Below are 23,225 nucleotides of genomic sequence, written 5' to 3' on the forward strand. Positions count from 1 at the left end.
AGAACAGACTAAAACAATGGGTCCCCCGCAACAATCCAGCTTGTGAATTGTGGCCATAGGGTATAAGTAGGCTGTGTTTGTGTTTGGGGAAAACTGGCTGAAGACCGTGGAGGGAAGATCTCCAGAAGAAATTAGATCAATAATTGGATATTCTTTGCTAGAGTTATGGCCCAGGAAGAGGTATGAAGTGTTGGAGAACTGGCGATCAGCCTCACAAAGATTGAGGTTTGTTTGTACAATGGAAAAATTGGGAGAGTTCATGTCAGGCCAGCGATTAGAGAAGGCACCTGCCAGCAAAATGGGCACAAAGATGGTGGAAGGAGACCATGTGCTAGATCAATTTTTTACTTGCCTAGTACTGATTATCTTTGTTATTGCCCAAAAGTACTTTTAAAAGTGAGATGGGGAAAGTTTGGGGCCAGCATGTTTCTGTTGGAGTGAAAGGCAAGGCAGGATTAGGGAACCCTGGCTGAAAAGGGATATTGAGGCTCTGGTCAGGAAAACAATGGAGACATATGTCTGGTATAGACAGCTGGAATTGCGCAAGTCCTTTGAAGAATATAAGAGATGCAGAAGTACACTTGAGAAGCAAATCAGCACATGGTCTCCTTCCACCATCTTTGTGCCCATTTTGTTGGCAGGTGTCTTCACTAATTGCTGGCATGACATGAACACTCCCACTTTGAGGAGCAAAAAGGGGACACAAGATCCCTGGCAAATAAGGTAAAGGAGAATTCTATGAGATCCAAAAGCCTACTAAGAGCAAAAGGATAAGTAGGGAGAGAATGGGACCTCTGAAGAATCAGTTTGGGCATTTGTGTGTGGAGCCACAGGAAATGAGCGAAGTCTTAAATGAATGCTTCTCATCTGTATTTATCATGAAGAAGCTCACGAAAGCTAGGGAGTTCAGGGAAGAGAACAGTGATATCCTGAAACATTGAAAGGGGAGGTATTGGTGGTCTTGAGGTGCCAAAAGGTAGATAAATCCCTGGGGCCTGACCAAATGTATCCTTGGATGTTGCAGGAAGCAAGGGAAGAAATTGCTGATGGCCTGACGAAGGCTGGTAGCCTTCGTTAGCCACAAGTAAGGCAGCATAAAACTGGAGGAGGGCTAATGTTGTGCCTTTACTTAAAAAGGTCTGCAAGGACAAGCCTGGGAACTAAAGGCTGGTAAGCCTAACATCAGTGGTGGGTAAGTTATTGAGGTGTTTTTGAGAGATAGGATCTACCTGCATTTGGAAAAGCAAGGACTGATTAGGGATAGCATGGCTTTGGTTGTGGGAAATTGTCTCTCACGAATTTGAGTTTTTGGCAGAGGTGACCCAGAGGATTGATGAGGGCAGGGCAGCAGATGTTGCCAACGTGGACTTCAGCAAAGCTTTTGACAAAGATTAGACTGAAAGATGAGATCATATGGGATCCAGGCTGAGCTAGCCAATTGGATACAAAATTGGCTTGGTGGAAGGAGTGAGAGGGTGGTTGTGGAGGGTTATTTTCGAGATTGGTGGCCTGTGACCAGTGGTATGCTGCAGGGATCGGTGCTGGGTTCCATGTTCTTTGTCATGTATACTAAGACTTGGATGAAAATGTCAGTGGTGTGATAAGTAAGTTTGCAGATGACACCAAAATTTGTGGTGTGGACAGTGAAGAAGGTCGTCTAAGGTTACAACGGGATCTAGATCAACTTGGAAAGTAACTGAAGGAATGGCAAATGGAATTTTAATGTCAAGTACGAGGTGATGCATTTTTGGAAGATAAACCAGAGCAGGACCTTCACAGTAAATGACAGAGCCCTGGGGAGTGTTATTGAACAAGGAGACCTAAGTATAGTTCCCTGAAACTGGCAACATAGGTAAACAGGGTGGTGAAGAAGGCATCTGGTATGCTTGCTTTGATTGGATGGGGCATTGAGTACAAGAGTTGGGACATGTTACAGCTGTGTAGGATGTTGGTGAGACTGCACCTGGAATATTGTGTGCAGTTCTGGTCACCATACAATAGGAAGGATGGGATTAAATGAGACAGGGTGCAGAAATGATTCACAGGGATGTTGCAGGAACTGGAGGGCTTGAGTTACAAGGGGAGACTGAATAGTCTGGGACTGTTTTCCCTGGAGCGAAGGATGCTGAGGGGTGACCTTGTAGAGGTTTATAAAATCACAAGGTGCATAGATAAGGTGGATGGTCACAGCCTTTTCCTAGGGTATGGAAGTCTAAAACTAGAGGGAATAGGTTTAATTTTAGGGCGGGGGGAGAGATTTAAAGGGGACCTGAGGGACAAGTTTTCCACAGAGGATAGTGTATATATGGAATGAGTTGCTGGAGGAAGTGGTAGAGGCAGGTACTATTACAATACTTAAAAATCATTTAGATGAGTTCATGGATAGGAAAGGTTTGGAGTGATGTTGGCCAAATGTAGGCAAATGGGATCAGATCAGCAAAGCACCTTGGTTGGCATGGACTGGTTGAGCTGAAGGGCTTGTTTGTGTGCCTTATTACTCTGACTTCATAGCCTTGAGTACTGTTGTGATAAGCTGTTATTATGGCCTTCCCTTTTCACAAATTACAAATTGTGATTGTGACCTATAGTAGGCCTTTAATTTTCCTTAATTTAAACTGTGTTAGAATTTGGAATCCAATACTTTAAAAATTGCCCAGTTTGCATATTTCTGCATTTCTTGTTAGTTAATTAAGAGCTAATTGTCCCTGGAAGTTTCTCTGGATTTTCAGCACTTCCCTTCTATTCAAGAGTGGGACCAGGTTGTTTCAATGTTGGAAGCTCATGGCACGATGCAACATGCCCTTTTGTTTATTTTGTTTGAATGTTCTTTCTCTGAAACATCAATGGATCATAATTGAGAGTGAGATTCATCAGATGATGGCTGTTTTAAATGTTGGCATGGGTAATTGTCTCTGTACACCTCAGTAAGGTAAATAATACTTAAATATTTCTACACTCTCCTCAAGCTCTCTTGGATTTCCTCTAGGAATTGTACCTTGCTGCTGTCATACTGCCTTTTTAGGAATTAGCAATTATATCACAGGAAGTTTAACTGTTTAATTTGCCTTTATTTTCTGTGGTAGTGAAGTCCCAGTCATCAACCTTGGCAGTTTGGAGTGAGAACTTATCCAAACTGTTTCAACAAACCCATGACCTGGCACCATATAGTGGGATACAATCTTTGATGTAACCACAAATAATTTGCATGCAAGCAGCAGAATAGTCACCTCCTATGCATGTGTTATTTGTCTTCTAAGGCATTGAAAGGTTGCTGTTTTGTGCAGTCTTTGTGCAATGAAAAAGATCCAGTTGCATGTCGAGTAAATATACGTTTTCCCTGAATTACAGGTTTGAGCAAGAATTCATCAATAGTCTAATTGCAGAACATACCACAGAAAGTGGCAAGTACTTCTGGACGAGCTTGCAGGATAAAAATGGTACAGGAGAATATACATGGTCAGTTATAAATAAGGAGAAAGAACCCGTGACATATACAAACTGGAATGCATATCAACCAGGTAGGTACAAAGAGTATCTCTGATAAAGCCATTAATCACTCTTGTGTTTGCTTTCAAAACAAAGAAGGTTCAGTAGGCTTGTGTTCTGCCAAGTTTGAAACTGAGTCATAACTGGAGCAGGGAAAGCTACATTTGGCTCAGTATCTTTTGAGCTGTGGTAGAATAAAACCATCTAAGATCTCTTCCTATGATTGCTGTCTGCTGGTCATTCATTAAGAATAGTATTAGGTTTGATTTTGATGGCTATACAACCCAACGGTTTAAGTCACCGTGCCCAGGCACCTACACAGGCAATTGTTACAAGAGCTTAATTCTGCTCATTAATATGAGAGAGGTAAATCGGAAAAACTTGACATGCTATACCAGTATGTGACTGAAAGATGACATGCCAGTTCATCTAAACAGGCTGAAGGGGTTAATGGAGCATGGAGACACAGAATGTCAAGCAAGTGTAAGAAGGGCTCATGCAGTTTGAACTTGCCACAGGACAGAACATACACATTCAGTTTGAAACCACTTGCAAAGCAGTTAAAGCATGTGATCACAATGAAAAGGTACTGCTTGAGCAATTGTATGACCCAGCACTAGACAGCAGACGTGGAGGTCAATGATAAATGTATCAAAGGCCAGTTGTTTGCTCATATGGGGCATGAAGCTCTATTTTCTGTACAAAATGCATTGACAATTTGTAACTTGATGGCAAAACCTTTTGAGCTGTTTTTCCGCATGCACGTGAATAGATGAGATATCTTTATTAGTCGCGTACAACGAAACACAGTGAAATGCATCTTTTGTGTAGAGTTCTAGGGGACAGCCTGCAAGTGTCACCACGTGTAGCATGCCCACAACTTCCTAACCTGTATGTCTTTGGAATAAACCACTTGAATCATGAGACCAGGCCCCGAAGTGTCGACTATTATTAGTTCAACGTGACCATTATTACCCAAATGATATTTCATTCTTTAAAGGTTCCATATGTTGTTTGTCATTAAATGATATGACAAATCTTAAGTACTGATATTCTTTAAGGATGTTAAGCAGGTAAAAATGGTTAACAAAAATAACACAATCTGGTCTGGTATCAGATTTAAGTACCATCCAACCTCCAGTCAAAGTAGTCAAGTCAAATTTTCATCACAATTGTATAAAATTACTGGGATCCACCTTAATATTATAAGATTAATTTTTCAACATTTATATCAGAAAGAAATGCAGTGCTATTTCTGGTGACAATTTCTGTGGTTGTATGCTGATGAGATAATTTGCAATGTCTCACTGGAACTGAACACAAGACAGTTGCCATAAGTGACTGATTTCTGGCCTCACGACATCCATTGATGAGACTATGACAAAAAAAAAAGTGACCAAATTTTGGCCATTTTCCCACATTCAGCTGTACTGGATTCTGTTTTGGAAGACTGCAATTCTGGTTTCCTCCCACTAGTTTCCCAGTTCAAATCCCTGAACAGTGACAACCCCTTATGTAAACAAAAAAGTCCTATAATGGTTCTTGCTCCAAGCTGCTGGAGAAGGCACTCTATCTGTAACTCCCCTAGACAGATGAGCACGATGCTGAAGTTTGGTCTGGGCATATAAGACAAGATATCTTAAGTCACATGTACATCGAAACACACAGTGAAATGCATCTTTTGCATAGAGTGTTCTGGGGGCAGCCCGCAAGTGTCGCCACGCTTCCGGCACCAATGTAGCATGCCCACAACTTCCTAACCTGTACGTCTTTGGAATGTGGGAGGAACCAGAGCACCCGGAGCAAGCCCACACAGACATGGGGAGAACGTACAAACTCCTTACAGACAGCAGCGGGAATTGAACTTGGGTCACTGGTGCTGTAATAGCATTACACTAACTTCTGGCTGGAATTGCAAACGTGAACCAGCCTGGGGGTCAGTATTTGAGGCTTATTGAGCACAAACTCCCACCCTCCCTACGACAATGGCAGGGAATCTAATTGATGTAATAACTGGCCATTGAGGCAGCTTCTTCCCCTTGGCCACCCTACTCCATGACATATTTACAGATTTGATAGACCCACAGATCCTAACACTTCAATAGACAATGCAGTTGCAGAAGATTAGTAAGAAATGTACAAGTGTCTGTGCACTCTTTAAGCATCATGTGATCAAAAAATATAATGATTTTCAGAATGTATAAGAAACTGTACTTTGAGATTAATTGAAAGTAAGTCGTGAAAGTTATATAGATGTTATTTACGGAAACTCCTTACTTGTTTCAGAACATCCAGGTGGATGTGTTGCTATGGCCACAGGAAGAGCTGTTGGACGGTGGGAGGTTCAAAACTGTAACACATTAAGAGCAATGTCCATTTGTAAGAAGAGGATTGGCAATGACTCGGAAATTGAAGATGCACTCCCAACAGGCTCTTGCCCAGTTGGTTGGCAGACTCATACAGAAATTCATCACTGTTACAAGGTGAATAACTGAAAAGCCATTTATATGATGTATGCATGTGGGAGAAAATGAGCAAGATCCTATACACACAGCAAGTGATTAATTTATGTCTGAGCATTAAAGGGTGAAATAGTCAAACATGCTAACACATGAAAAATTCATGAGAGAGGATTTAGTAACATGCTTCTATAGGGAAAGCACAATTAAAATACACTTCCACGGGATCTGCATTTTTACAGTTTGTTCTATGTATTTAAAAAAAGAAAACAAAACTTTTGAAGCAAATGGATGGATGTCCTCCCAAAAAGAGTTCCCTGGAACTGTAAAATTCAACTAAGCATTGACCTTTTTACCTTTTCTTAAGATACAAAGTGGAATAAGAAGGGGAACATCTGATAACCTTGCTTTTCCTAATTACTCGTGCTGGGAGAATGTATCAATTAGCAAAGGGTGGGATTTTGTTCGTTTGTGTATAACTCGCACAACCAAATAGTTTGATAGATACTGAAGAGTTTTATTGCCTATAAAATAGTACTCTTTCAGAAGAGAAAAGAAAGCAAGGGGGGGGAAAAAAGAATTGGTCTATGGTGGGATGTGCCAGGGGCTGGGACCATTGCAATAAGGAACAGTCTTATTATTTTATTCCCTTCACCCAAGGATACCAAGTGATGCTCTCCTGACTCCACACAACATTCTTTGAAATATGAGATTAGCCCCACTATCCTCCTTCCCTTTTTTTGCGTTCAGTTGGCCAGGCTGCTGAATACCCCAACATTTCTGTATAGATTAGTTCCAGCCTCTTCATGAATGCTCCCCTATTGTCAATGACATCCAGGTAGTCTGGAGCATTATTGATGTGTGGACAATCCAGCAAGCCAGTATACTAGAGTCCCTTCCTCTTCTGCCTGATTGTAGCTCATTACTGTCAGCTCTTCTAACTCTGTTCTCTAAACTATCATCTCTGCCCAAATGGTACCAGTGTCTGAGCTGGTATTCAGCAGTGTTGGGCAGAATAGCATTCTCCACTCCTTGCCTACTTTTTCCCTGGTTTGCTGCTTCTGATTGTGCTGGGAGTTTTGGTAGTGGGCATCTTAATGACGTAAGAAAACAGGAGCAGAAGTAGGCCCCTCGAGCCTACCTCGCCATTTAATATCAGGTCATTCCTGATCTGCCTCGGGCCTTGTCTCTTCCTCTGTGTCAGTTTCCCAAAGACCTCAATTTCCCTGGTCTTTCAAAAATGTATCTAGTTCCTCTTTAAATACTCCCAATGAACTATTCTGCACAACTTTGCATAAAAGTACTCCAGAGATTCGCCACCATTGGGAGAGCCAGCAATAAGTATCAGAAGAGCACAGCTGTGTTGAGTGCAAGGTCCTTTTGGGAAGAGTGGCCAGCACATTTACCAGTAGAAAGAAATCAGGAAAGGGTGGAGGAATGATGAGTTAGCTGTAAGGTAAGTCTTTACTTCCTGAATAATAGCTTCCTTTTGATATGCCCTTGGCATGGGCCTGGTTTACTTCATTGCTTATGAGGAGGATCATCATTTTGCAATATCAACAATGTTTCTCCCTCTACCTGAGAATTTCCAATATTGATTGTTTTTAGTTTGAATTTCTAAATTCTGCAATGTATTGCTTTTCCAAGTTAAAGGAATAATGATTACCCCACATTACATTTCTAGATATTTCATCACGAGAGAGTGGTAAGAAAGAGAACATGGGAAGAAGCTGAACGGTTCTGCGAGGCATTAGGAGCCCATTTGCCAAGTTTCAGTCACAATGATGAAATGCTATATCTTCACAACTTACTGAGAAAAACAATTAGGTAAGTAAAGCAATAAAAAAATGTGTGCAATTTTACTTTATTTCTTTTATTCTTTACTTTGCCAATTTTACAGTTTACTATTTGCAATTTTAAAAATGCTTCACATGTAGCTGACTGGGAGTTGGATATTGATTGGAGATGATATTTGCCAAATAAATACTGTTTGTACAATTCTCCCTAAAATCAAGAATTTGCTTTTAAGTATAATGGTGAAATCTCAATTGATGGGAGAAACACACATTGAATTTCTGTACTGCATACAGCTTGTGCATTCACGACGCACATTTGGAGTTGCTACATTTCGTACTAAGGCGATATCAGCACTTTGAAGGCAAAAGGCATATCAGCTTAAATTTCTGGATCCTGCTGGTTAATAACTTAGTGAGGTTCAAATGGGCAAAAGACAAGCTGCTGGAGGAACTCAGTGGGTCAGGCAGCATCTGTGGAGGCAAAGGGATGATGGACCTTTTGGGTTGAGACCCGGCAGCTTGCTTTTTGCTCCAGATCCCAGTGTCTGCAGTCTCTAGTGTATTGGGGTTTAAGTGGGCATTGGTCTGTTTTGTCTAAATACACAATTTAAACTTTGCCAATTGCTTTTAGGTGTTCCAATTTAGCCATGAATAACCTATATCCAATTGCATCTTGATAGAAACTACTCCTGAATTTAAATACAAGGAATAATTAAATAATGTTACTCTTTTTGTTTTAAGTTGAATTGCAATGAACTGCATTACCTGTCTTTCTTTCAAATTATTCAATAATTGAAAACTTTGGTGCAAAACTGATATAAAATTATTGGGAGTAGAAAGTGGTTGAGAAAGAAGAGGAACAAAACAAAGTGATGGGAAATGAGGTAGAAGAGAGTTAGACAATTTGTTAGCTCAGAACCCAGCTATTATAAGAAAAGGTCCTTTAAACCTAGAGCTGTCAGAAATGTTCTTGTCTGTATGCACTGCGTGTGACTAGAGAGACTAACAATTTTACTGAACACTAGAACTCCAGCAAAGGAATATAAAAATTAATGACTTGCACTTGTACCTTCCATGTCTCCTTCAGGATATCTCAAAGCATTTATAACCAATGAAGTATTTCTGACGTGTTGTACAATTGCAATGTAGGAAACTTGATAGCCATTTGTGATCAGTGAGTTCACATAGACAGCAGACCAGGGAGCCTCACTCTGCTATCTATTCCCAGCATTTCTTGTTTTTATTTTAAATTTAGTTGAGGTATAGGTCAACTGCACCCTTGTAGAATGTTAACAACTTTGATGAACTGAATGGCCGATCTTATTATTTAAAATATATTATCCTATTTATTTCATCCTTTGCAGTGATGAACGTTGGTTTTGGGTTGGATTAAACAAGAGAAATCCAGATTCCAAAGGTGCTTGGGAATGGAGTGATGGCAGGCCGGTAAATTTATCTCTTATGGAGTTAACACATTTTTGATAAAAGCTTGATGGAAGTCCACTGTTACACAAAACTGTTTGAGCTTCAGTGGTTGTGTCTCATAAACGTGCTGATGATTTACTCCCATGGTGATTTTTATCTTTTGCTTTAATGATAAACATTGAATGGGACAACTGTTGTTCTTCTTGACGAAGTCAAGAGATCTTTTGTATCCACCAGGGAGAGCAGCCATTGGTTTAACATCTTAGTGAAATGTGTTGCCTGAGAGTGAACCATCCCTTCAGAACTGCACTGGAGTATGTCTAGTTTCTTGGGCTCAAGTTTCTGAAGTGGATCTTAAATGTAGGACATTCTGATGCACAGATGGGAGGGCAGATAATGTGCACTAAAATAACAGTTTTGATTCAAAAGTGGCCTGAATTTCCAATGAAACTGATGTTTTAAAAAAAAATACAGGGTATTTGAACAAGGAGGTATAATTGAGAAAAGGCTTCAGCATCTTTTGTTACCCATTGAGATTTGAAAGTGGTTTATCCAGTCTGTACACATCTGTTCTCTTGTGCTTGTATGCCTTCAGATACTTTTCATTAATTAATGATTTGCTGCCCAAGAAGTTTAAGACACACATTCCACTACATGCAAACCTTTACACAATGCACCAATTAAAATCCATTTTCTACCTGTGTAACTGGATTTAAACTGAATCAGTGTGTCATTTCGTGGTATATACTTTTCCTTCTTTCCTACTATTTATTGTAGACATTTGAGGTAATTTTGCAAACCCAATAGGAATCTGCAGTCAGAGTGGATCTAAGATTCCTTTAGTTGATATGGCCTCTGTGATAGTGGTTGTCCAGCAAGAGCACAGAATTACCCTCAGTGACCCAAAATTTCTGCTTTGCTATTGTCCATTTGAAGTAGCAGGTCATCTATCTGCTGAACCTGGTTCTTGCCTGGAACAAGACCTCAGTATAAACATGTGCAAAGAAAGTGACTCTGACCTTTTCAGTAGGCCTCCTGAGCTGCTAATATAATAAATAACTTTAAAGGCAGTGAAGCCATGCCTCTGTCTGAACCAGCTGTCAAAGAGCTTGAATGTTTGTAGATGCATCGGCTGTTCATAAACATCCAAGAACTATTAAATATGTTATTGAAAAGAACACTTCTAAATTAAAAGTGATGACACTAGAAAATATTTTGATTTAATTTAAATATTAATTTTTTTAAAAATGCCCTTATTTGCCTCTCTCCCTTGTATTAAATCCTCTCCATTGAACTTGGTTCAGGTTTAATTTGGCAGATCTCCCAGTATAAGTGCTGTAAAAGTACAGAATCTTGCACTCTGTTTTAGAGTCGGTAAGAAGTTTAATGTCCAAACACAGAATGACAATAACGATCAACTGTCACTTCCACAATTATGCAGATTTCCATGGCAGTCCTAAAATGTTGGCTTTTTACAAGAAATTTTGGGCTTTTACCTTTTATCTTTTTTGTGTTCTAATATTTTACCATTTTTATAGGTTTCCTTGGTTGTCTTACCAGTTGAATTTAAAGAAGATGATTATGCTGTTCGAGACTGCGGTGCATTTCAGGTAAGCCTCCAGTCTTAGAAGTAAAATGGAAAACAACGCCTCATTCCACTTGAGTAACCTACAGCCTCATGATATGAAAATTGAATTTTCCAATTTCGGGTAACTTGTGTTCCTTTTCCACTCCTACCGATCCACTCGGGTTCTCTCTCCCTTTGTTCACCTTTTCTATTTCCATCTCCCCATCACCCGCACACCAATCCATCTGGGTTTTTTCTCCCGTGGCCTACCCTTCCTATCCTCTCTCACGTGTGGTTCCGTCTGCCCATCGTCCCTCCCTGAAAAGGTTCCACTTGTCAGCTTCCAGCCTTTGTATCCACCTTCCCCACTTAGTTCCATCTGCACACTGTTTTGTTTTTGTTTTCGCCTGATCTGTTTCCACCTATCACCCACCAGCCTCTGTCCCTTAATACTCCTTTTCCCTTTCTACCTGGCTCCATCTGCCCAGCTCCCCCACCTCACCTGGTTCCACCTACCAGCCCTTGTCTTACCCGTCCCTCTCACCTCTTTGTATTGGCCATCTTTCCTCCACACTCTGCTGATGTAGGGGTACATCCTGAAATATTGACTATCCTTTGCCTCCACAGATCCTGCTCAACCTGCTGAGTTCCCACAGCTGTTTGTTTCTTGCTCAAGACTCCAATCTTAGTTTCTTGAAGTCATTTTTTTTTGGGGTGCTGTGACTGTGCTGAAGCCGCATTTGTTACCCAGCTTTATTTGTGATAAGATGGTTGTGAAACCTTTCCCTAAATTCCATACCATAATTGTGCTTCTGTAATTTTGTTATCTGTTACTCTCATTGTGAAGTTCACAAGACTCTGAGGTGCTCTCTAAGTAAGCATGGTAAGTTCCTCCCATACATTCTATAGCCCAGAGAGCATGAATGGTTGAGGGAATACTTATCAGTGCAGTGACAGAGAAACAAATCAAGCACACTGCTCCATTCTTAATGGGGTTGAGTTTTTAAGTGTTTTATGCTGGTGACAACATCCAGGTGAGCAATGAAGGTTTCATTACACTCCTGAGTCGAATATGGAGAGCATTTGAATGGCTGAGCTGCGTGTATAGCCTGCTTTTGAAACCACACAATGATGTGACTAATCCAGTTCAACATCATGTCATCAGTGAAGTAGACAAGGTCTTGACAACATTGCAACTTTAAAAAAAATTAGTCAGAGGAATTGGTTAGTCCTTTGCTTGTTCACGATGGCCATTGTCAGACATTGTGTGCGTGGATGCTGTCCGGTTATACTGGTTTGTCTGCTTGAGCATAGCAGGAACTGAAAAATTATTGATCATTGCAAAAGTAAATGAATTGTGTGATTTTAATCCTTAAAACTAAAGAAAATTTAAAAGCAAAATGCTGCAACTATTGGAAATCAGAAAGAAGAATGTAGCTAATTCTAAGTTAGTATTGCAACAGCAGTTGATGTGTTGCCTACATACATTTCAAACAGATGATTGATAAATTATGCATCATTATAAACACTTTAATCTCCATTCCCAATTACAATAAATGTATTTATCATATTCCTTTAACGTAGAAAACAGACCCTAGAGGTTTTAAACGGGCATTCGTTTAATACAAGGTTCCCTAAGGTGATAACAAGAGACGTGACCAGAAGCTGGGTCAACGATGTAAATTTTAACGAGCCTCTTAGACATAAAACATGATAAATAGAAGCAGAAGTGTCCCTCATGGCCACTTGGGCAACCTCTACCATTCAATTAGTTTACAGCTAGTCCCTAGTTCCCTGCCTGATCCAAATATCACTTGATTTTCTTATTAAACATAAATCCATCTGTTTTGTCCTTGAATATACTCAAAAGCTGAACATTTAAAGCTCTCTAGAATAAAGAATTCGCAATAAAAGAAAAAAATTCGATGTTGTTATAAATGGCTAACCCTTTTATCCTGAGACTATGCCCCTAGTTCTAATCATTCTAGCCAGAGGAAATGGTCTCTCAGTATCTGCACTGTCAGTCCCTCTTGCAATCTTGTTCACTTCAGTGTGATCACATTCCTTCAAAATCCAATGAACATTAACCTATCCACCTGAATCTTCCTATAGGAAAACCCCTGCAACTCAGGAATCAGCCTAGTAAGACTATTTTACATTATTACTGGAGGAAATATATCTATCCTTGGATTCAGAGCTTAAAACTACAGCTGTCGCTGCCCCGCACCTACTCAACTCCAGTTGTACTGCCCACATCCCAGTAAGTTTGAGTTGTTGACATTATTTTCCATATCCCCTCTAACTCGCATATGACTAATGCTGATCTTGGGATACTTGCAGATTTTTGAAATGATTTTAAACCTCGGAAAATTCTGAGCAGATCTCCCGTAGGATGTTGGCTAGCTGCTAGTGCATGGTTAACCATTCGCCAAAATCACAAGTTGGTCAATATTTTGAGTAAAAACAGATATTTTTGATTTCCACCCCCCAACATTGGTTGTTGCCTGCTAAAAATGAGCAGTGTTAGGCAATCTGCATGTTTGGTGCTCACTCAAATGCAGCCCACAAGCTGTGTATGCAAACTGTGATTTTTCACTCGGCTCATTGGTTATTGGACGTCTGGAAATTAGTCAGTTTCCGTGCTGATCCAGTCATAGGGTTGGCACTTTGGAGTAGGGGAAAGGGGGCAGGGGTGATCAGTCCCAATGAGGTAGCCACAGGTGAGCTCTGGGCATTAGAGGGCAGGTAGTTTCTTGGCCCCGACTGTCTCCCATTTTCACTTGCCAGTCATTGAGTCTTATCATGAGGTACAGGTGGGTTTGTTGAAAATTGCTCTTAGTTTCTAGACGGTATTAGTTAAAATACTTATGATTATGGAATGGGTCACAAAGTGACTGTAAATTTAAACCTAAAGAGCACTCGTTTTTGCCAACCCTTGAATAAGCTATGGTGAAATAATTTTGACTTCTGTTTGGTAGAAATACTATCAATGAGCACCTTCAGCAGCAGAGTGACATTATTTCATGACTCCTTTGCAGCTGGGAGTTGTTAGCTGTTACATCAATTGGAAGTACCAAATGTTATACAAATCTTCTAGATTAAAAATGGAACCTTGTCTCAAACCTTTTTTATATTTTAACAGACCCAGAAGCCTTTGTGGCACTATTTTATGTTTGACATCAGAAGGAAGTTTGAATATCACTTGATGCCTTTCCACTGTGATATTAAACTGGAATGGGTGTGCCAGATACCTAAAGGTAAATAATTACTTATCTAGATTAACTGTATTTGTTCATCACACTTCAATGAGGTTTGTTGCTACATATTTTTCCTGCAGCTTTTAATCACTCAAAGTGCTGTAGCTTTTGTTTCATTATAGAAACTTATGGCACTGAAGGAGAACTTTCAGCCATCACTTACAGGCTGACTAAGAAGGTCGTCTGGTTTAAATCCATTTCCATCTCTTGATTCCTAACTTTACAGATTAAGGCATTTTATGTATTCTGTGTGCATATCCTTATACTAGGTGATAATGGTTTCTGTCTCTACCACAATGAAAATGTGACTTCCAAACTTCCACAACACCCTGAGTGAAAATTTTTTTCTCCACATCCTCTCCTTTTGAGTCTTCAGCAAAAGATTTGCTTATCTTCTCCAAGTGCATTACCGTTTGAATTTTATTTGTCACTTCTGCCCATTTGTTCAGTCCATTGGTAACACCCTGAAGTATACAACTTGTTTTCTTTCTGTAATGTACTTCACCTATTATTGCCAATCTTCTTTAACACAACTGCAGATGCTTGAAATCTGAAGTAAAGACAGAGAAGTCTGGCTATGATTTGCAGATCAGGTAGTATCTGTGGAAATAGAAAGTTAATGTTTCTGGTCAAAAATCATTCGCCATCCTTCAGCAGGTCACATGTTAATTAGTATTGTGATTTCCTCTTCAGTAACCTCAAGTCAAGTTTATTGTCCCTTTGCACAAGTACGGTGAGGTATGGGTACAATAGGAAAACTTGCTTACAGCACCATCACAGGCAGATATGTTCTGTGTGTTGTCTGAACCTAAATTTTACAAGACAGTGAAGATGGGCACTATAGCATTCCTTGACCAATATCCTTTGCTTCCTGTCACCAGGGCATTTTGGATTTGGCTTACCATTTTCCTCAGATCTCAAGGTCTTTTAATTTTCTGACAAGTCAACTAGGTGGGACCTTGTGGAATCTCAACCTCCCTAATTACTCCCTCAAACTTTAAGTCAAGTTGGTCAGGCAAGACCATCCCTGAATGAATTTGCTGTGGTTATCATGGAGTAATTCATGGCTTTCTAATTCTTGGATATTTATATTGTTCTTTAGGATTTTTTTTCAGTGGTTTGACTACTACTGAGGCTAGCCTAATTAATCTGCAATTACTTTGAACACTTAAAACAATACAGCACGGTCCTAGCCCTTTGGCCCATGATGTTGTATTGACCTATAGAAACACCAAGTCCATGATCAATCTAACCCTTCCCTCCTGCACAGCCCATAACCCTCCATTTTTCTTACATCCCTATTACTATCTAAGTCTTTTAAATGTCCCTATTGCATCAGCCTCTACAACCACCCCTGGCAGTGTGTTCCAGCCACTCACCACTCTTTTTTTTAAAAAATCTTACCTCTGAAATCTCCCCTAAACTTTCCTCCTCTGGTATTGGCCATTACTGCCCTGGGGAAAAGGTGCTGGCTGTCCACTCTATCTATGCCCCTCATAACCTTGTACATCTCTATCAAGTTGCCTCTCATCCTGCATCACTCCAAAGAGAAAAGCCCTAACTTGCTCAACCTTTCCTCAAAAGACATATTCTCTGATCCAGGCAGCATCCAGGTAAAGATTCTCTGCGCCCTCTCCAAAGCTTCCATGTCCTTCTTCTCATAAGGTGACCAGAACTGAACACAATATTCCAAGTGTGGTCTAACCAGAGTTTTATAGAGCTGCAACATTACCCACAATATCAACTTGCACAGCAACTTTGAGGGACCTAGGTATTTGGACCCCAAGATCTCTCTGTTCCTCCACACTGCTAAGAATCCTGCTTGTAACCTTGTACTCTGCCTTCAAGTTTGTTCTTCCACAGTGTATCACTTCACACTTTTTTTTTCCAGATTGAACTCCATCTGCCACTTCTCTGCCCAACTCTGCGTCCTGTCTATATCCCGTTGTAACCTATGACAACCTTCTACACGATCCACGACACCTCCAACTATCATGTCATCTGCAAGCTTACAACTCACCCCTCCACCTCCTCATCTAAATTTATTTATAAAAAATCACAAAGAGCAGGGGTCGCAGAACAGACCCCTGCAAAACACCACTATTCACTGACCTCCAGACAGAATACTCTCCATCTACTACCACCTTCTTCCTTCTGTGGGCAAGCCAATTCCAAATCAATGCAGCCAAGTCTCCATGGGTCCCATGCCTTATGGCTTTCTGGATAAGCCTACCCTGGAGAAACTTGTCAAGCACCTTAGTAAAGTCCATATAAACCACATCCACTGCTTTACTTTTGTTTTGTCACCTCCTCAAAAGGATTCACTTAGGTTCGTGAGGCATGACCTGCCCCTCACAAAGCCATGCTAACTATCCCTAACAAGACTAATCTTCTCCAAATGCTCATAAATTCTGTCCCTAAAAATCCTCTCCAGCAATTTGCCCACCACTGACGTAAGACTCACTGGTCTATAATTTCCAGGATTATCCCTGTTACCTTTCTTAAACAAGGGAACAACATTTGCCATCCTCCAATCCTCTAGTACCACTCCTGTGTCCAGGGAGGACGCAAATATCATTGTCAATGCCTCCACAATCTCTTCCCTCGTTTCCCGTAGTAACCTGGGGTATATCCTGTCTGGCCTTGGGGACTTGCCTATCCTAATGTTTTACAGAAGCTCCAACGCTACCACTTTCTTAACCTCGATATGCTCCAGCACATTAGCCTGTTCTACGGTGACCTCGCATTTGTCAAAGTCCCTCTCCCTAGTAAACACTGAAGCAAAGTATTCATTATGGACCTCCCATACCTCCTCTGCCTCCAAGCACATGTTCCCTCTTAATCCTTGAGCAGTCCTACTCTCTAGTCATCCTCCTGTTCTTCATATACATGTAGAACAACTTGGGGTTTTCCTTAATCCTATGTACCAAGGCCTGCTCATGTCCCCTTCTAGCTAAGTCCTTTCTTAAGCTTCGTTCTGGCTACCTTTTTATAATTCTCAAGTGCCCTGCCTGATTTTTTTTTTTGCTTCCGAATCCTTAAGTATCCTTCCTCCTTTCTCTTAATTAAATGTTTCACCTCTCTTGTCACTTCTTGACTTTTTAAACAATAGCACAACATTAAGAATCCATCAATATCAAACCTGTAGCCAGAGGGGATAAGAAAATGATTGCCTATGCCTTTGCTATTTCCTCCTTTGTTCTATTTAATAACCTGAAATACGTTTCATCTGAGTCTGGCAGGTTATCTTCTTTCAAAGCTGTAAATCCCTCAACAGCTCCTCTTTTACTACCTAATCAATTCTCCTTAATTACTGTGTTTACACTGCCATCCTCCTTTGAGATGGCACACGGAGTATTCATAAAGAACCACATTCAAGTCTTCTGCCTCCATGTACAGGATACCATTATGATCTCTACTAGGTCCTTTTGCTTTCCTAAGTTATCCTCTTGCTTTTAATGTATTTGTAAAATGTCCTTAACTTTACTTGCTAGTTTTCATGTTTTCTTTAATTTTGCCCTAACCTTTTTATACTACCCTTGCATTGCTGCATATTGAGCTCTCAAAATCTGACATATTGTAAGCTTCTCTTTTAAGTCATATTCTATTCTGTATGCTCAGTGACATCTAGGAGACGCTGGATTTGTTAATCTTGCCTTGTTTTGTGCAAATTCATTTACCTGTACCTTATTTTCTCTAGCTAGAATGTCTTTTATGTAATATTTAGTCTTTTTTTTCCAAATTGCACTTTGGTTTTACAAAACTTGTGTTTCCCAAAATGAGAACATATAATCCCTGTGGTATCTTTGTTATTTTCCATTACTGCATTAAATTAAATTACAATTACTTGCATTAAAATGCTTCGTCCCCACTGATGCCCCTTCCAACTGAGTGGATTTTTCTGTCTTCCTGCACTGCACTTTCTCTGTACTGTAACACTTTATTCTGCACTCTGTTATTGATTTTACCTTGTGTTACCTCAATGCGCTGTTTTAATGAATTGATCTGTATGGATAGTACGCTAGACAAGGTTTTTTACTATACCTTGGTACATGTGACAATAATAAATCAATTTGCCATTCTCCAAAACCAGTCCAGAACTGCCCCCTCTCTTGGTTTTTGACAAACTGGCTAAAGCAATATTTTTCCCAAAATGAATTTTATTATTTCTGTAGCCTTTATACCATCTGCATGATTCTATCCTAGTTGATACTGGTGTAGTCAGAGTGCAAATATAAAGCTAATTTATGATTGTTTAATCCTCTGATTTGTTCTTTTATTATTGTTTAAGCTGGGTTGGGGGAAACTGATCATTAGCAGGCTTAATTTATGATTCCATTAAAGAAAACGGATGCAGTGGGAGCATACGTGGGTTTCTCCCCAAATATTTTTGTATTTGGGGGAAGATTGGCCGAAGCCCAGTGGAAACAGCAGAAATGGCCATGCAAAGCCACTTAAGAATATTCTCAAGGGATCTTACCAAGGTAACTGAGAGAGATCTGGGGAAATCTTATTGAAATTCTGTTTGACCTTTAATTTGGTGATACCTTTTTATTAAATCCATACTTTATAACTTGAAATAAAAACATTGCCACTGAGTGTGTGTATTACACTTTTTCTTTGTTAGGTGTTAAACTGAGAACCCCAGACTGGTACGTTCCTGGTAAGTCAATTTAAAGAGCCTAACTTTGGTCTGAATTGCACTGAATGTGTGTTGATCAGCAAAATAAAAATGTAAGATATTATTCCATATTGTTTCCCACACTCCCTAGGACAAGATGCACATGCAGATCAAAATGCCAAGAAAAATTTAGGTATAATTAACCAGGCCCCTGAGCATAGATTATTACTGACCAAAGGAAACAGGCATTGCATGATGCTTAGCAATTCCCACCTGAACAATTTTAGTCAGTGCAGAAGACTTGTATACATTAGATTTTGCCAGTGCAGCAATATCTAAGGAGACAATTATGTTCTTGCATGCAGTGTTCTGAAATGGACTATGTCATCATATCCTGCTCTCAATGCTAATTCAACAGATATCTTTTAAATAATCATCATACTTGAAAGGGCCATACAGTGCCCTCACAATTTATAAATATTTCTGCAGCTGTATGCAAGACAAAGAAGAAAATAAATTTGAGGGATTAACAGTGGACATGATTTTGCAAAAGATATGCAAATGATTTTTTTTCCAGATGTTATATTGTCATGTTATAAGCAAAATGGATTTGAATATATTTTAAAAGTTACTGGGGTCCAGAGCTTCAGAAATTTTGCTTTATCAGAATGAGACGTTTTTCAAACCGACCCCATCCATGCAGCTAAAATGGAATCCAAAATACCTTTTGATTCTCATGGTATCTTTGGTGTTTCATTGGGATCAAGTTGCAAATACAACAAAGGTGTCAGACATTGCAGTTCTAAAAACAAATACTGTGGACATAATCTTATTGCTGACAAAAGCAATTGAAGAGTATGTATTGAACAACCCAATAAGGAGCAAACTGTAATTACAGGATGGTAACTCCGAGGTGGTAGATCAGTCACCCATTATTTGCCTTCCTGATCTTCCCTTCCATTGATTGCAATAGAACATTTGGATAGGTTCCCCATGAGTGGCCAAACAATTACTGTGCCAGTTTTGTAAGCTGCTGAGGTTGAACCTCAATTGCAATATATTTGATGGACAGATTCATGAAATACACTCCAGGTTGATAGGGACCCACTGTAGTGTAAATATTTGGGAGTACAAAAATGCAAAAAGATCTCTAAAAGAGAGAAATAAAGACCAGATCCAATATTCATTACATCGACTCTATGCTTGTCTAGATTTTCCTCTTCGACAACAGCTTGTTGCTCATCCATACCTCCTGCCCACCCATGACTCTTGACTCTGAATCTAGTGGATTTTCTTGCAGCAGATTTACAAGTTAATAGGTAGGCTGTAAGATGGACAGTAGCACTGCTTGGCTGTTTACTAAAAAGAAATGGACTATCGTTGCCACAAAGTGCTTGAAAAAAATGTACAAAATATCTTCTGGTTTTACATTAGTCATACACTGTTTAAAATGCTGGCCGCCTCCTCCTCCTCAACAACTTTGGAATGTAGTGACTAATACAAAAGCAAAATACTACAGGTGCTGGAAGTAAAAACACAAAATACTGGGAATATCAGCAGGTTAGGGGACCTTTGTAGAGAGAGACTTTGTATTTTAGAGCTTTGATTTCTATTGAAAGGTTATCACACTGAAACTTTAATTGCATCTTCACTGATCACTTGTCTCTGTTGCTATTTACCTCTTCTGCATTGCTCATTGAGAACTTTTCTGGCGAAGCTACATCTTGCCTTAGTAGTGATACCCTGAGCTACTATAGAGCCTTCCATGCACAAGTCCTGTCATGGGGTAGGGGCTGCAGGGGCAGTGGGTTTGGGGGGAGGGGGGGGACGGGGGAAGAGCCAACAAAACTGCTGAGTAAACTTTGACAGCCAGCAAAGCCTGATGCACACTGCCTCATCAGATTATCGAAGCTGATTTATCTGACATTCAGAAACATCCTAAACTAATTTTAAAGCATTTAAAAATAAAAATTAAAATATTTCAGGAAAAAACCCTTAACATTCAATCTCAAAGTCAAATAATGAAAATTGACCTATAATTTACTTTAAACCCACCAAGCATAAATTTTTTCAAGCAGATTTTCCAGCCTAAGTGCTGAGGAATTGCCACAATTTGCACTCTACTCTGACCTCCTTTGGGTGCAGCATCTACCTAGCGCAGAGTATGTCCATTCATTTGGACACCCATTTATGTGGGTATCTTGGACCTGCAGACACTTGCACAGGGAAATACTAGTCATTCTTCGTGGGAACTGCTGCCATTACCCTGTTTTTTTAAAAAAAATTGCCTGAGTAGGTCTTCTTCCCTCTCTGTCGATGTTGTCCGAATTGCTGCGTGTTTCCAATAATTTTTTGTTTCATTTTGAAATGTAATAGTTTAGCTGCCTTCTAGCATTGAATTGGGATTAATGAAGCAAGGTATACTGAATGATTTGTGTTTTGTGCCAAGTCACTTGCAGCATCTGCCATTGATTTCAGAAGATGCTTCCAAATACAGGGTGGGAAGCAGATCAACTCTGACTAATAACCCAATATCACAGTGTTGCCAGAAGTGTCAAAATCTAGCCTGCTGTCTCTCTTAAATTGAAATGCTACAGTTAAATGATATTTACTATAAAATGTGTAATTTTTGAATAATGCATCACTGCACAAATTGATGAAACATTGCTAAGTGCCTGTACTTTTCTCAACCTTCCACCTTGCTCACCCCATTTGTGTGTTTCCAGCCAGAGCCAACCTACATGGAAGTCATTGTCTTCTGGCTGGGGAGGGAGACAGAAATAAGTCAGATTATTTTTAACTTGCTAACTAGAAGCTTAACAGCAAGCTCAAAGTGAAATGTAGTATGTTCAAATACAAGGGTATTGTCTTATTTTTGCAAGAAAAACTAATACTGAAATTTTCATTTTTGTTTGAACTGTGGCATCATTTTCCTGTTTGCATTTCTTTAGATGGAGAGAGTATTCATGGGCCCACAGTCGTTATTGATGGTAATGAGTATTGGTTTGTGAACAATACTATGCTGACTTACCAAGAAGCAGATCTATATTGCTCAAGAAATGAGAGCAAATTGGCTTCCATAACATCCAGACCTGCGATAAAAATGATTAAAACTCATATACAAATGGTAAGTTGCACATAAGTTTTATGACTTTATTTTGTCTGTTTGCAATATTGATAGCTTTTTTTCTTTCATTATTTGATCTTGTGCTGCTATAAAGCGCACACAAAATTTGACATAATTTGTGATGAAATACAAAAGTGGGTTGCACTCCTATTTCCAATTACACACCTCCATCAGGTGAGGTGAATCTTTCGCTTGTTAGCACAATATGAGATAGTTATGAATAAGGATATGTCTGGATCTTGTGGGGAAAGCACTAAAATGGGGGATGACAAATCTCAAAATTATTAGACAGGGGTTGGGGGGAGTTAATTGGGAGTTATCAGGCATGTCCACATCTAACATGTGGGAGCTGCTTAAAGACCAGCTGAACAGAGCTCAACATCAGCATTCCAGTAAGGAGGAAGGACGAGAACAGCAGGGTAATGGAACCTTGGATGACGAGAGGTTATGAATAAGTCAATAAGAGTGTGCAAGGTTTAGGAAGCTAAAATCAGTCAGGGCCCTTGAGGAACAAAGAGCGAGCAGGAAATAACTCAAGCAGGGGATTAGGAAGGCCAAAAGGGACCATGTAATGTCTTTGGCAAGTAAGATTAAAGACAATACCAAGGCATTTTATACTTGCATTAAAAAGAAGATAACTGGGTAAGGGGGTAGGACAGCTGAAGGATAAATGAGGGAATTTGTGGTTGGAGTCAGAGGATGTGGCCGAGGTACTAAATGAGTACTCTGCAACAGTATTCACCCAAGGAGGAGGATATGGAGGTTAGTGAGAGCACTACAGGGAATGCTAATGTGCAAGGACATTTAGAAATTGGAAAGGAAGTGGTACTGGGTCTCTTGAAGAGCATCAAGGTGGATAAGTCCAGGACCTGATGGGGTGTATCCCAAGTTGATGAAAGAGGCAAGAGAGGAGATTGCTGGAGCCTTGACAAAAGATCTTTGTATCCTCACCTGCAACAGGCAAGGTCCTGGAGGACTGGAGAGTAGCCAATGTTGTTCCTTTGGTCAAGAAGGGAAATGGGGATACTCCAGGAAATTTTAGGCCAGTGAGCCTCACATCGGTGGTAGGGAAGCTATTGGAAAGGATTCTTAGGAATAGGATTTACATGCACTTGGAAAAACCTGGCCTGATTAGGGACAGTCAGCATGGCTTAGTGCCTGATGGGTCACGTCTTACATACTTGATTGAGTTTTTTGAGGAGGTAGTGAAGATGATTGAGGGTAGGGCAGTGGATGTTACCTACATGGATTTAGGTAAGGCATTTAACAAGGTCCTTTATGGTAGGCTCATTCCAGAAGTTTAGGGTGCATGGGATCCACAATGACTTTGGAGTTTGGATTCAGAATTGGCTTGCCCATCGAAGACAGGGTAGTGGTGGAAGGGTGTTATTCTGGCTCAAGGTCCATGACCAGTTGTGGGGCCTCTGTTTTTTGTGATATTTGTGAGACTTGGATGAAAATGGAGATAAGTGGGTTAGTAAGTATGT

The 23,225-nt window shown here is 40.0% G+C and overlaps 1 protein-coding gene across 1 annotated transcript in view; it reads left to right on the forward strand.

Annotated features, from left to right (window-relative positions):
- The window catches only part of ly75 (lymphocyte antigen 75), a 104,544-nt gene that overhangs the window by 40,587 nt on the left and 40,732 nt on the right, over positions 1 to 23,225 (forward strand). Inside the window, exons 11-20 of the mRNA XM_052028184.1 lie at positions 3,349 to 3,518; positions 5,773 to 5,969; positions 7,630 to 7,772; positions 9,106 to 9,187; positions 10,705 to 10,776; positions 13,876 to 13,990; positions 18,282 to 18,285; positions 18,335 to 18,474; positions 18,618 to 18,653; positions 21,563 to 21,738. Coding sequence (XP_051884144.1) covers positions 3,349 to 3,518; positions 5,773 to 5,969; positions 7,630 to 7,772; positions 9,106 to 9,187; positions 10,705 to 10,776; positions 13,876 to 13,990; positions 18,282 to 18,285; positions 18,335 to 18,474; positions 18,618 to 18,653; positions 21,563 to 21,738 — 1,135 coding nt within the window. The remainder of the gene's footprint in view (positions 1 to 3,348; positions 3,519 to 5,772; positions 5,970 to 7,629; positions 7,773 to 9,105; positions 9,188 to 10,704; positions 10,777 to 13,875; positions 13,991 to 18,281; positions 18,286 to 18,334; positions 18,475 to 18,617; positions 18,654 to 21,562; positions 21,739 to 23,225) is intronic.

Source organism: Pristis pectinata, chromosome 1 (assembly GCF_009764475.1).
Source record: "Pristis pectinata isolate sPriPec2 chromosome 1, sPriPec2.1.pri, whole genome shotgun sequence".
Lineage (NCBI taxonomy): Eukaryota > Metazoa > Chordata > Chondrichthyes > Rhinopristiformes > Pristidae > Pristis > Pristis pectinata.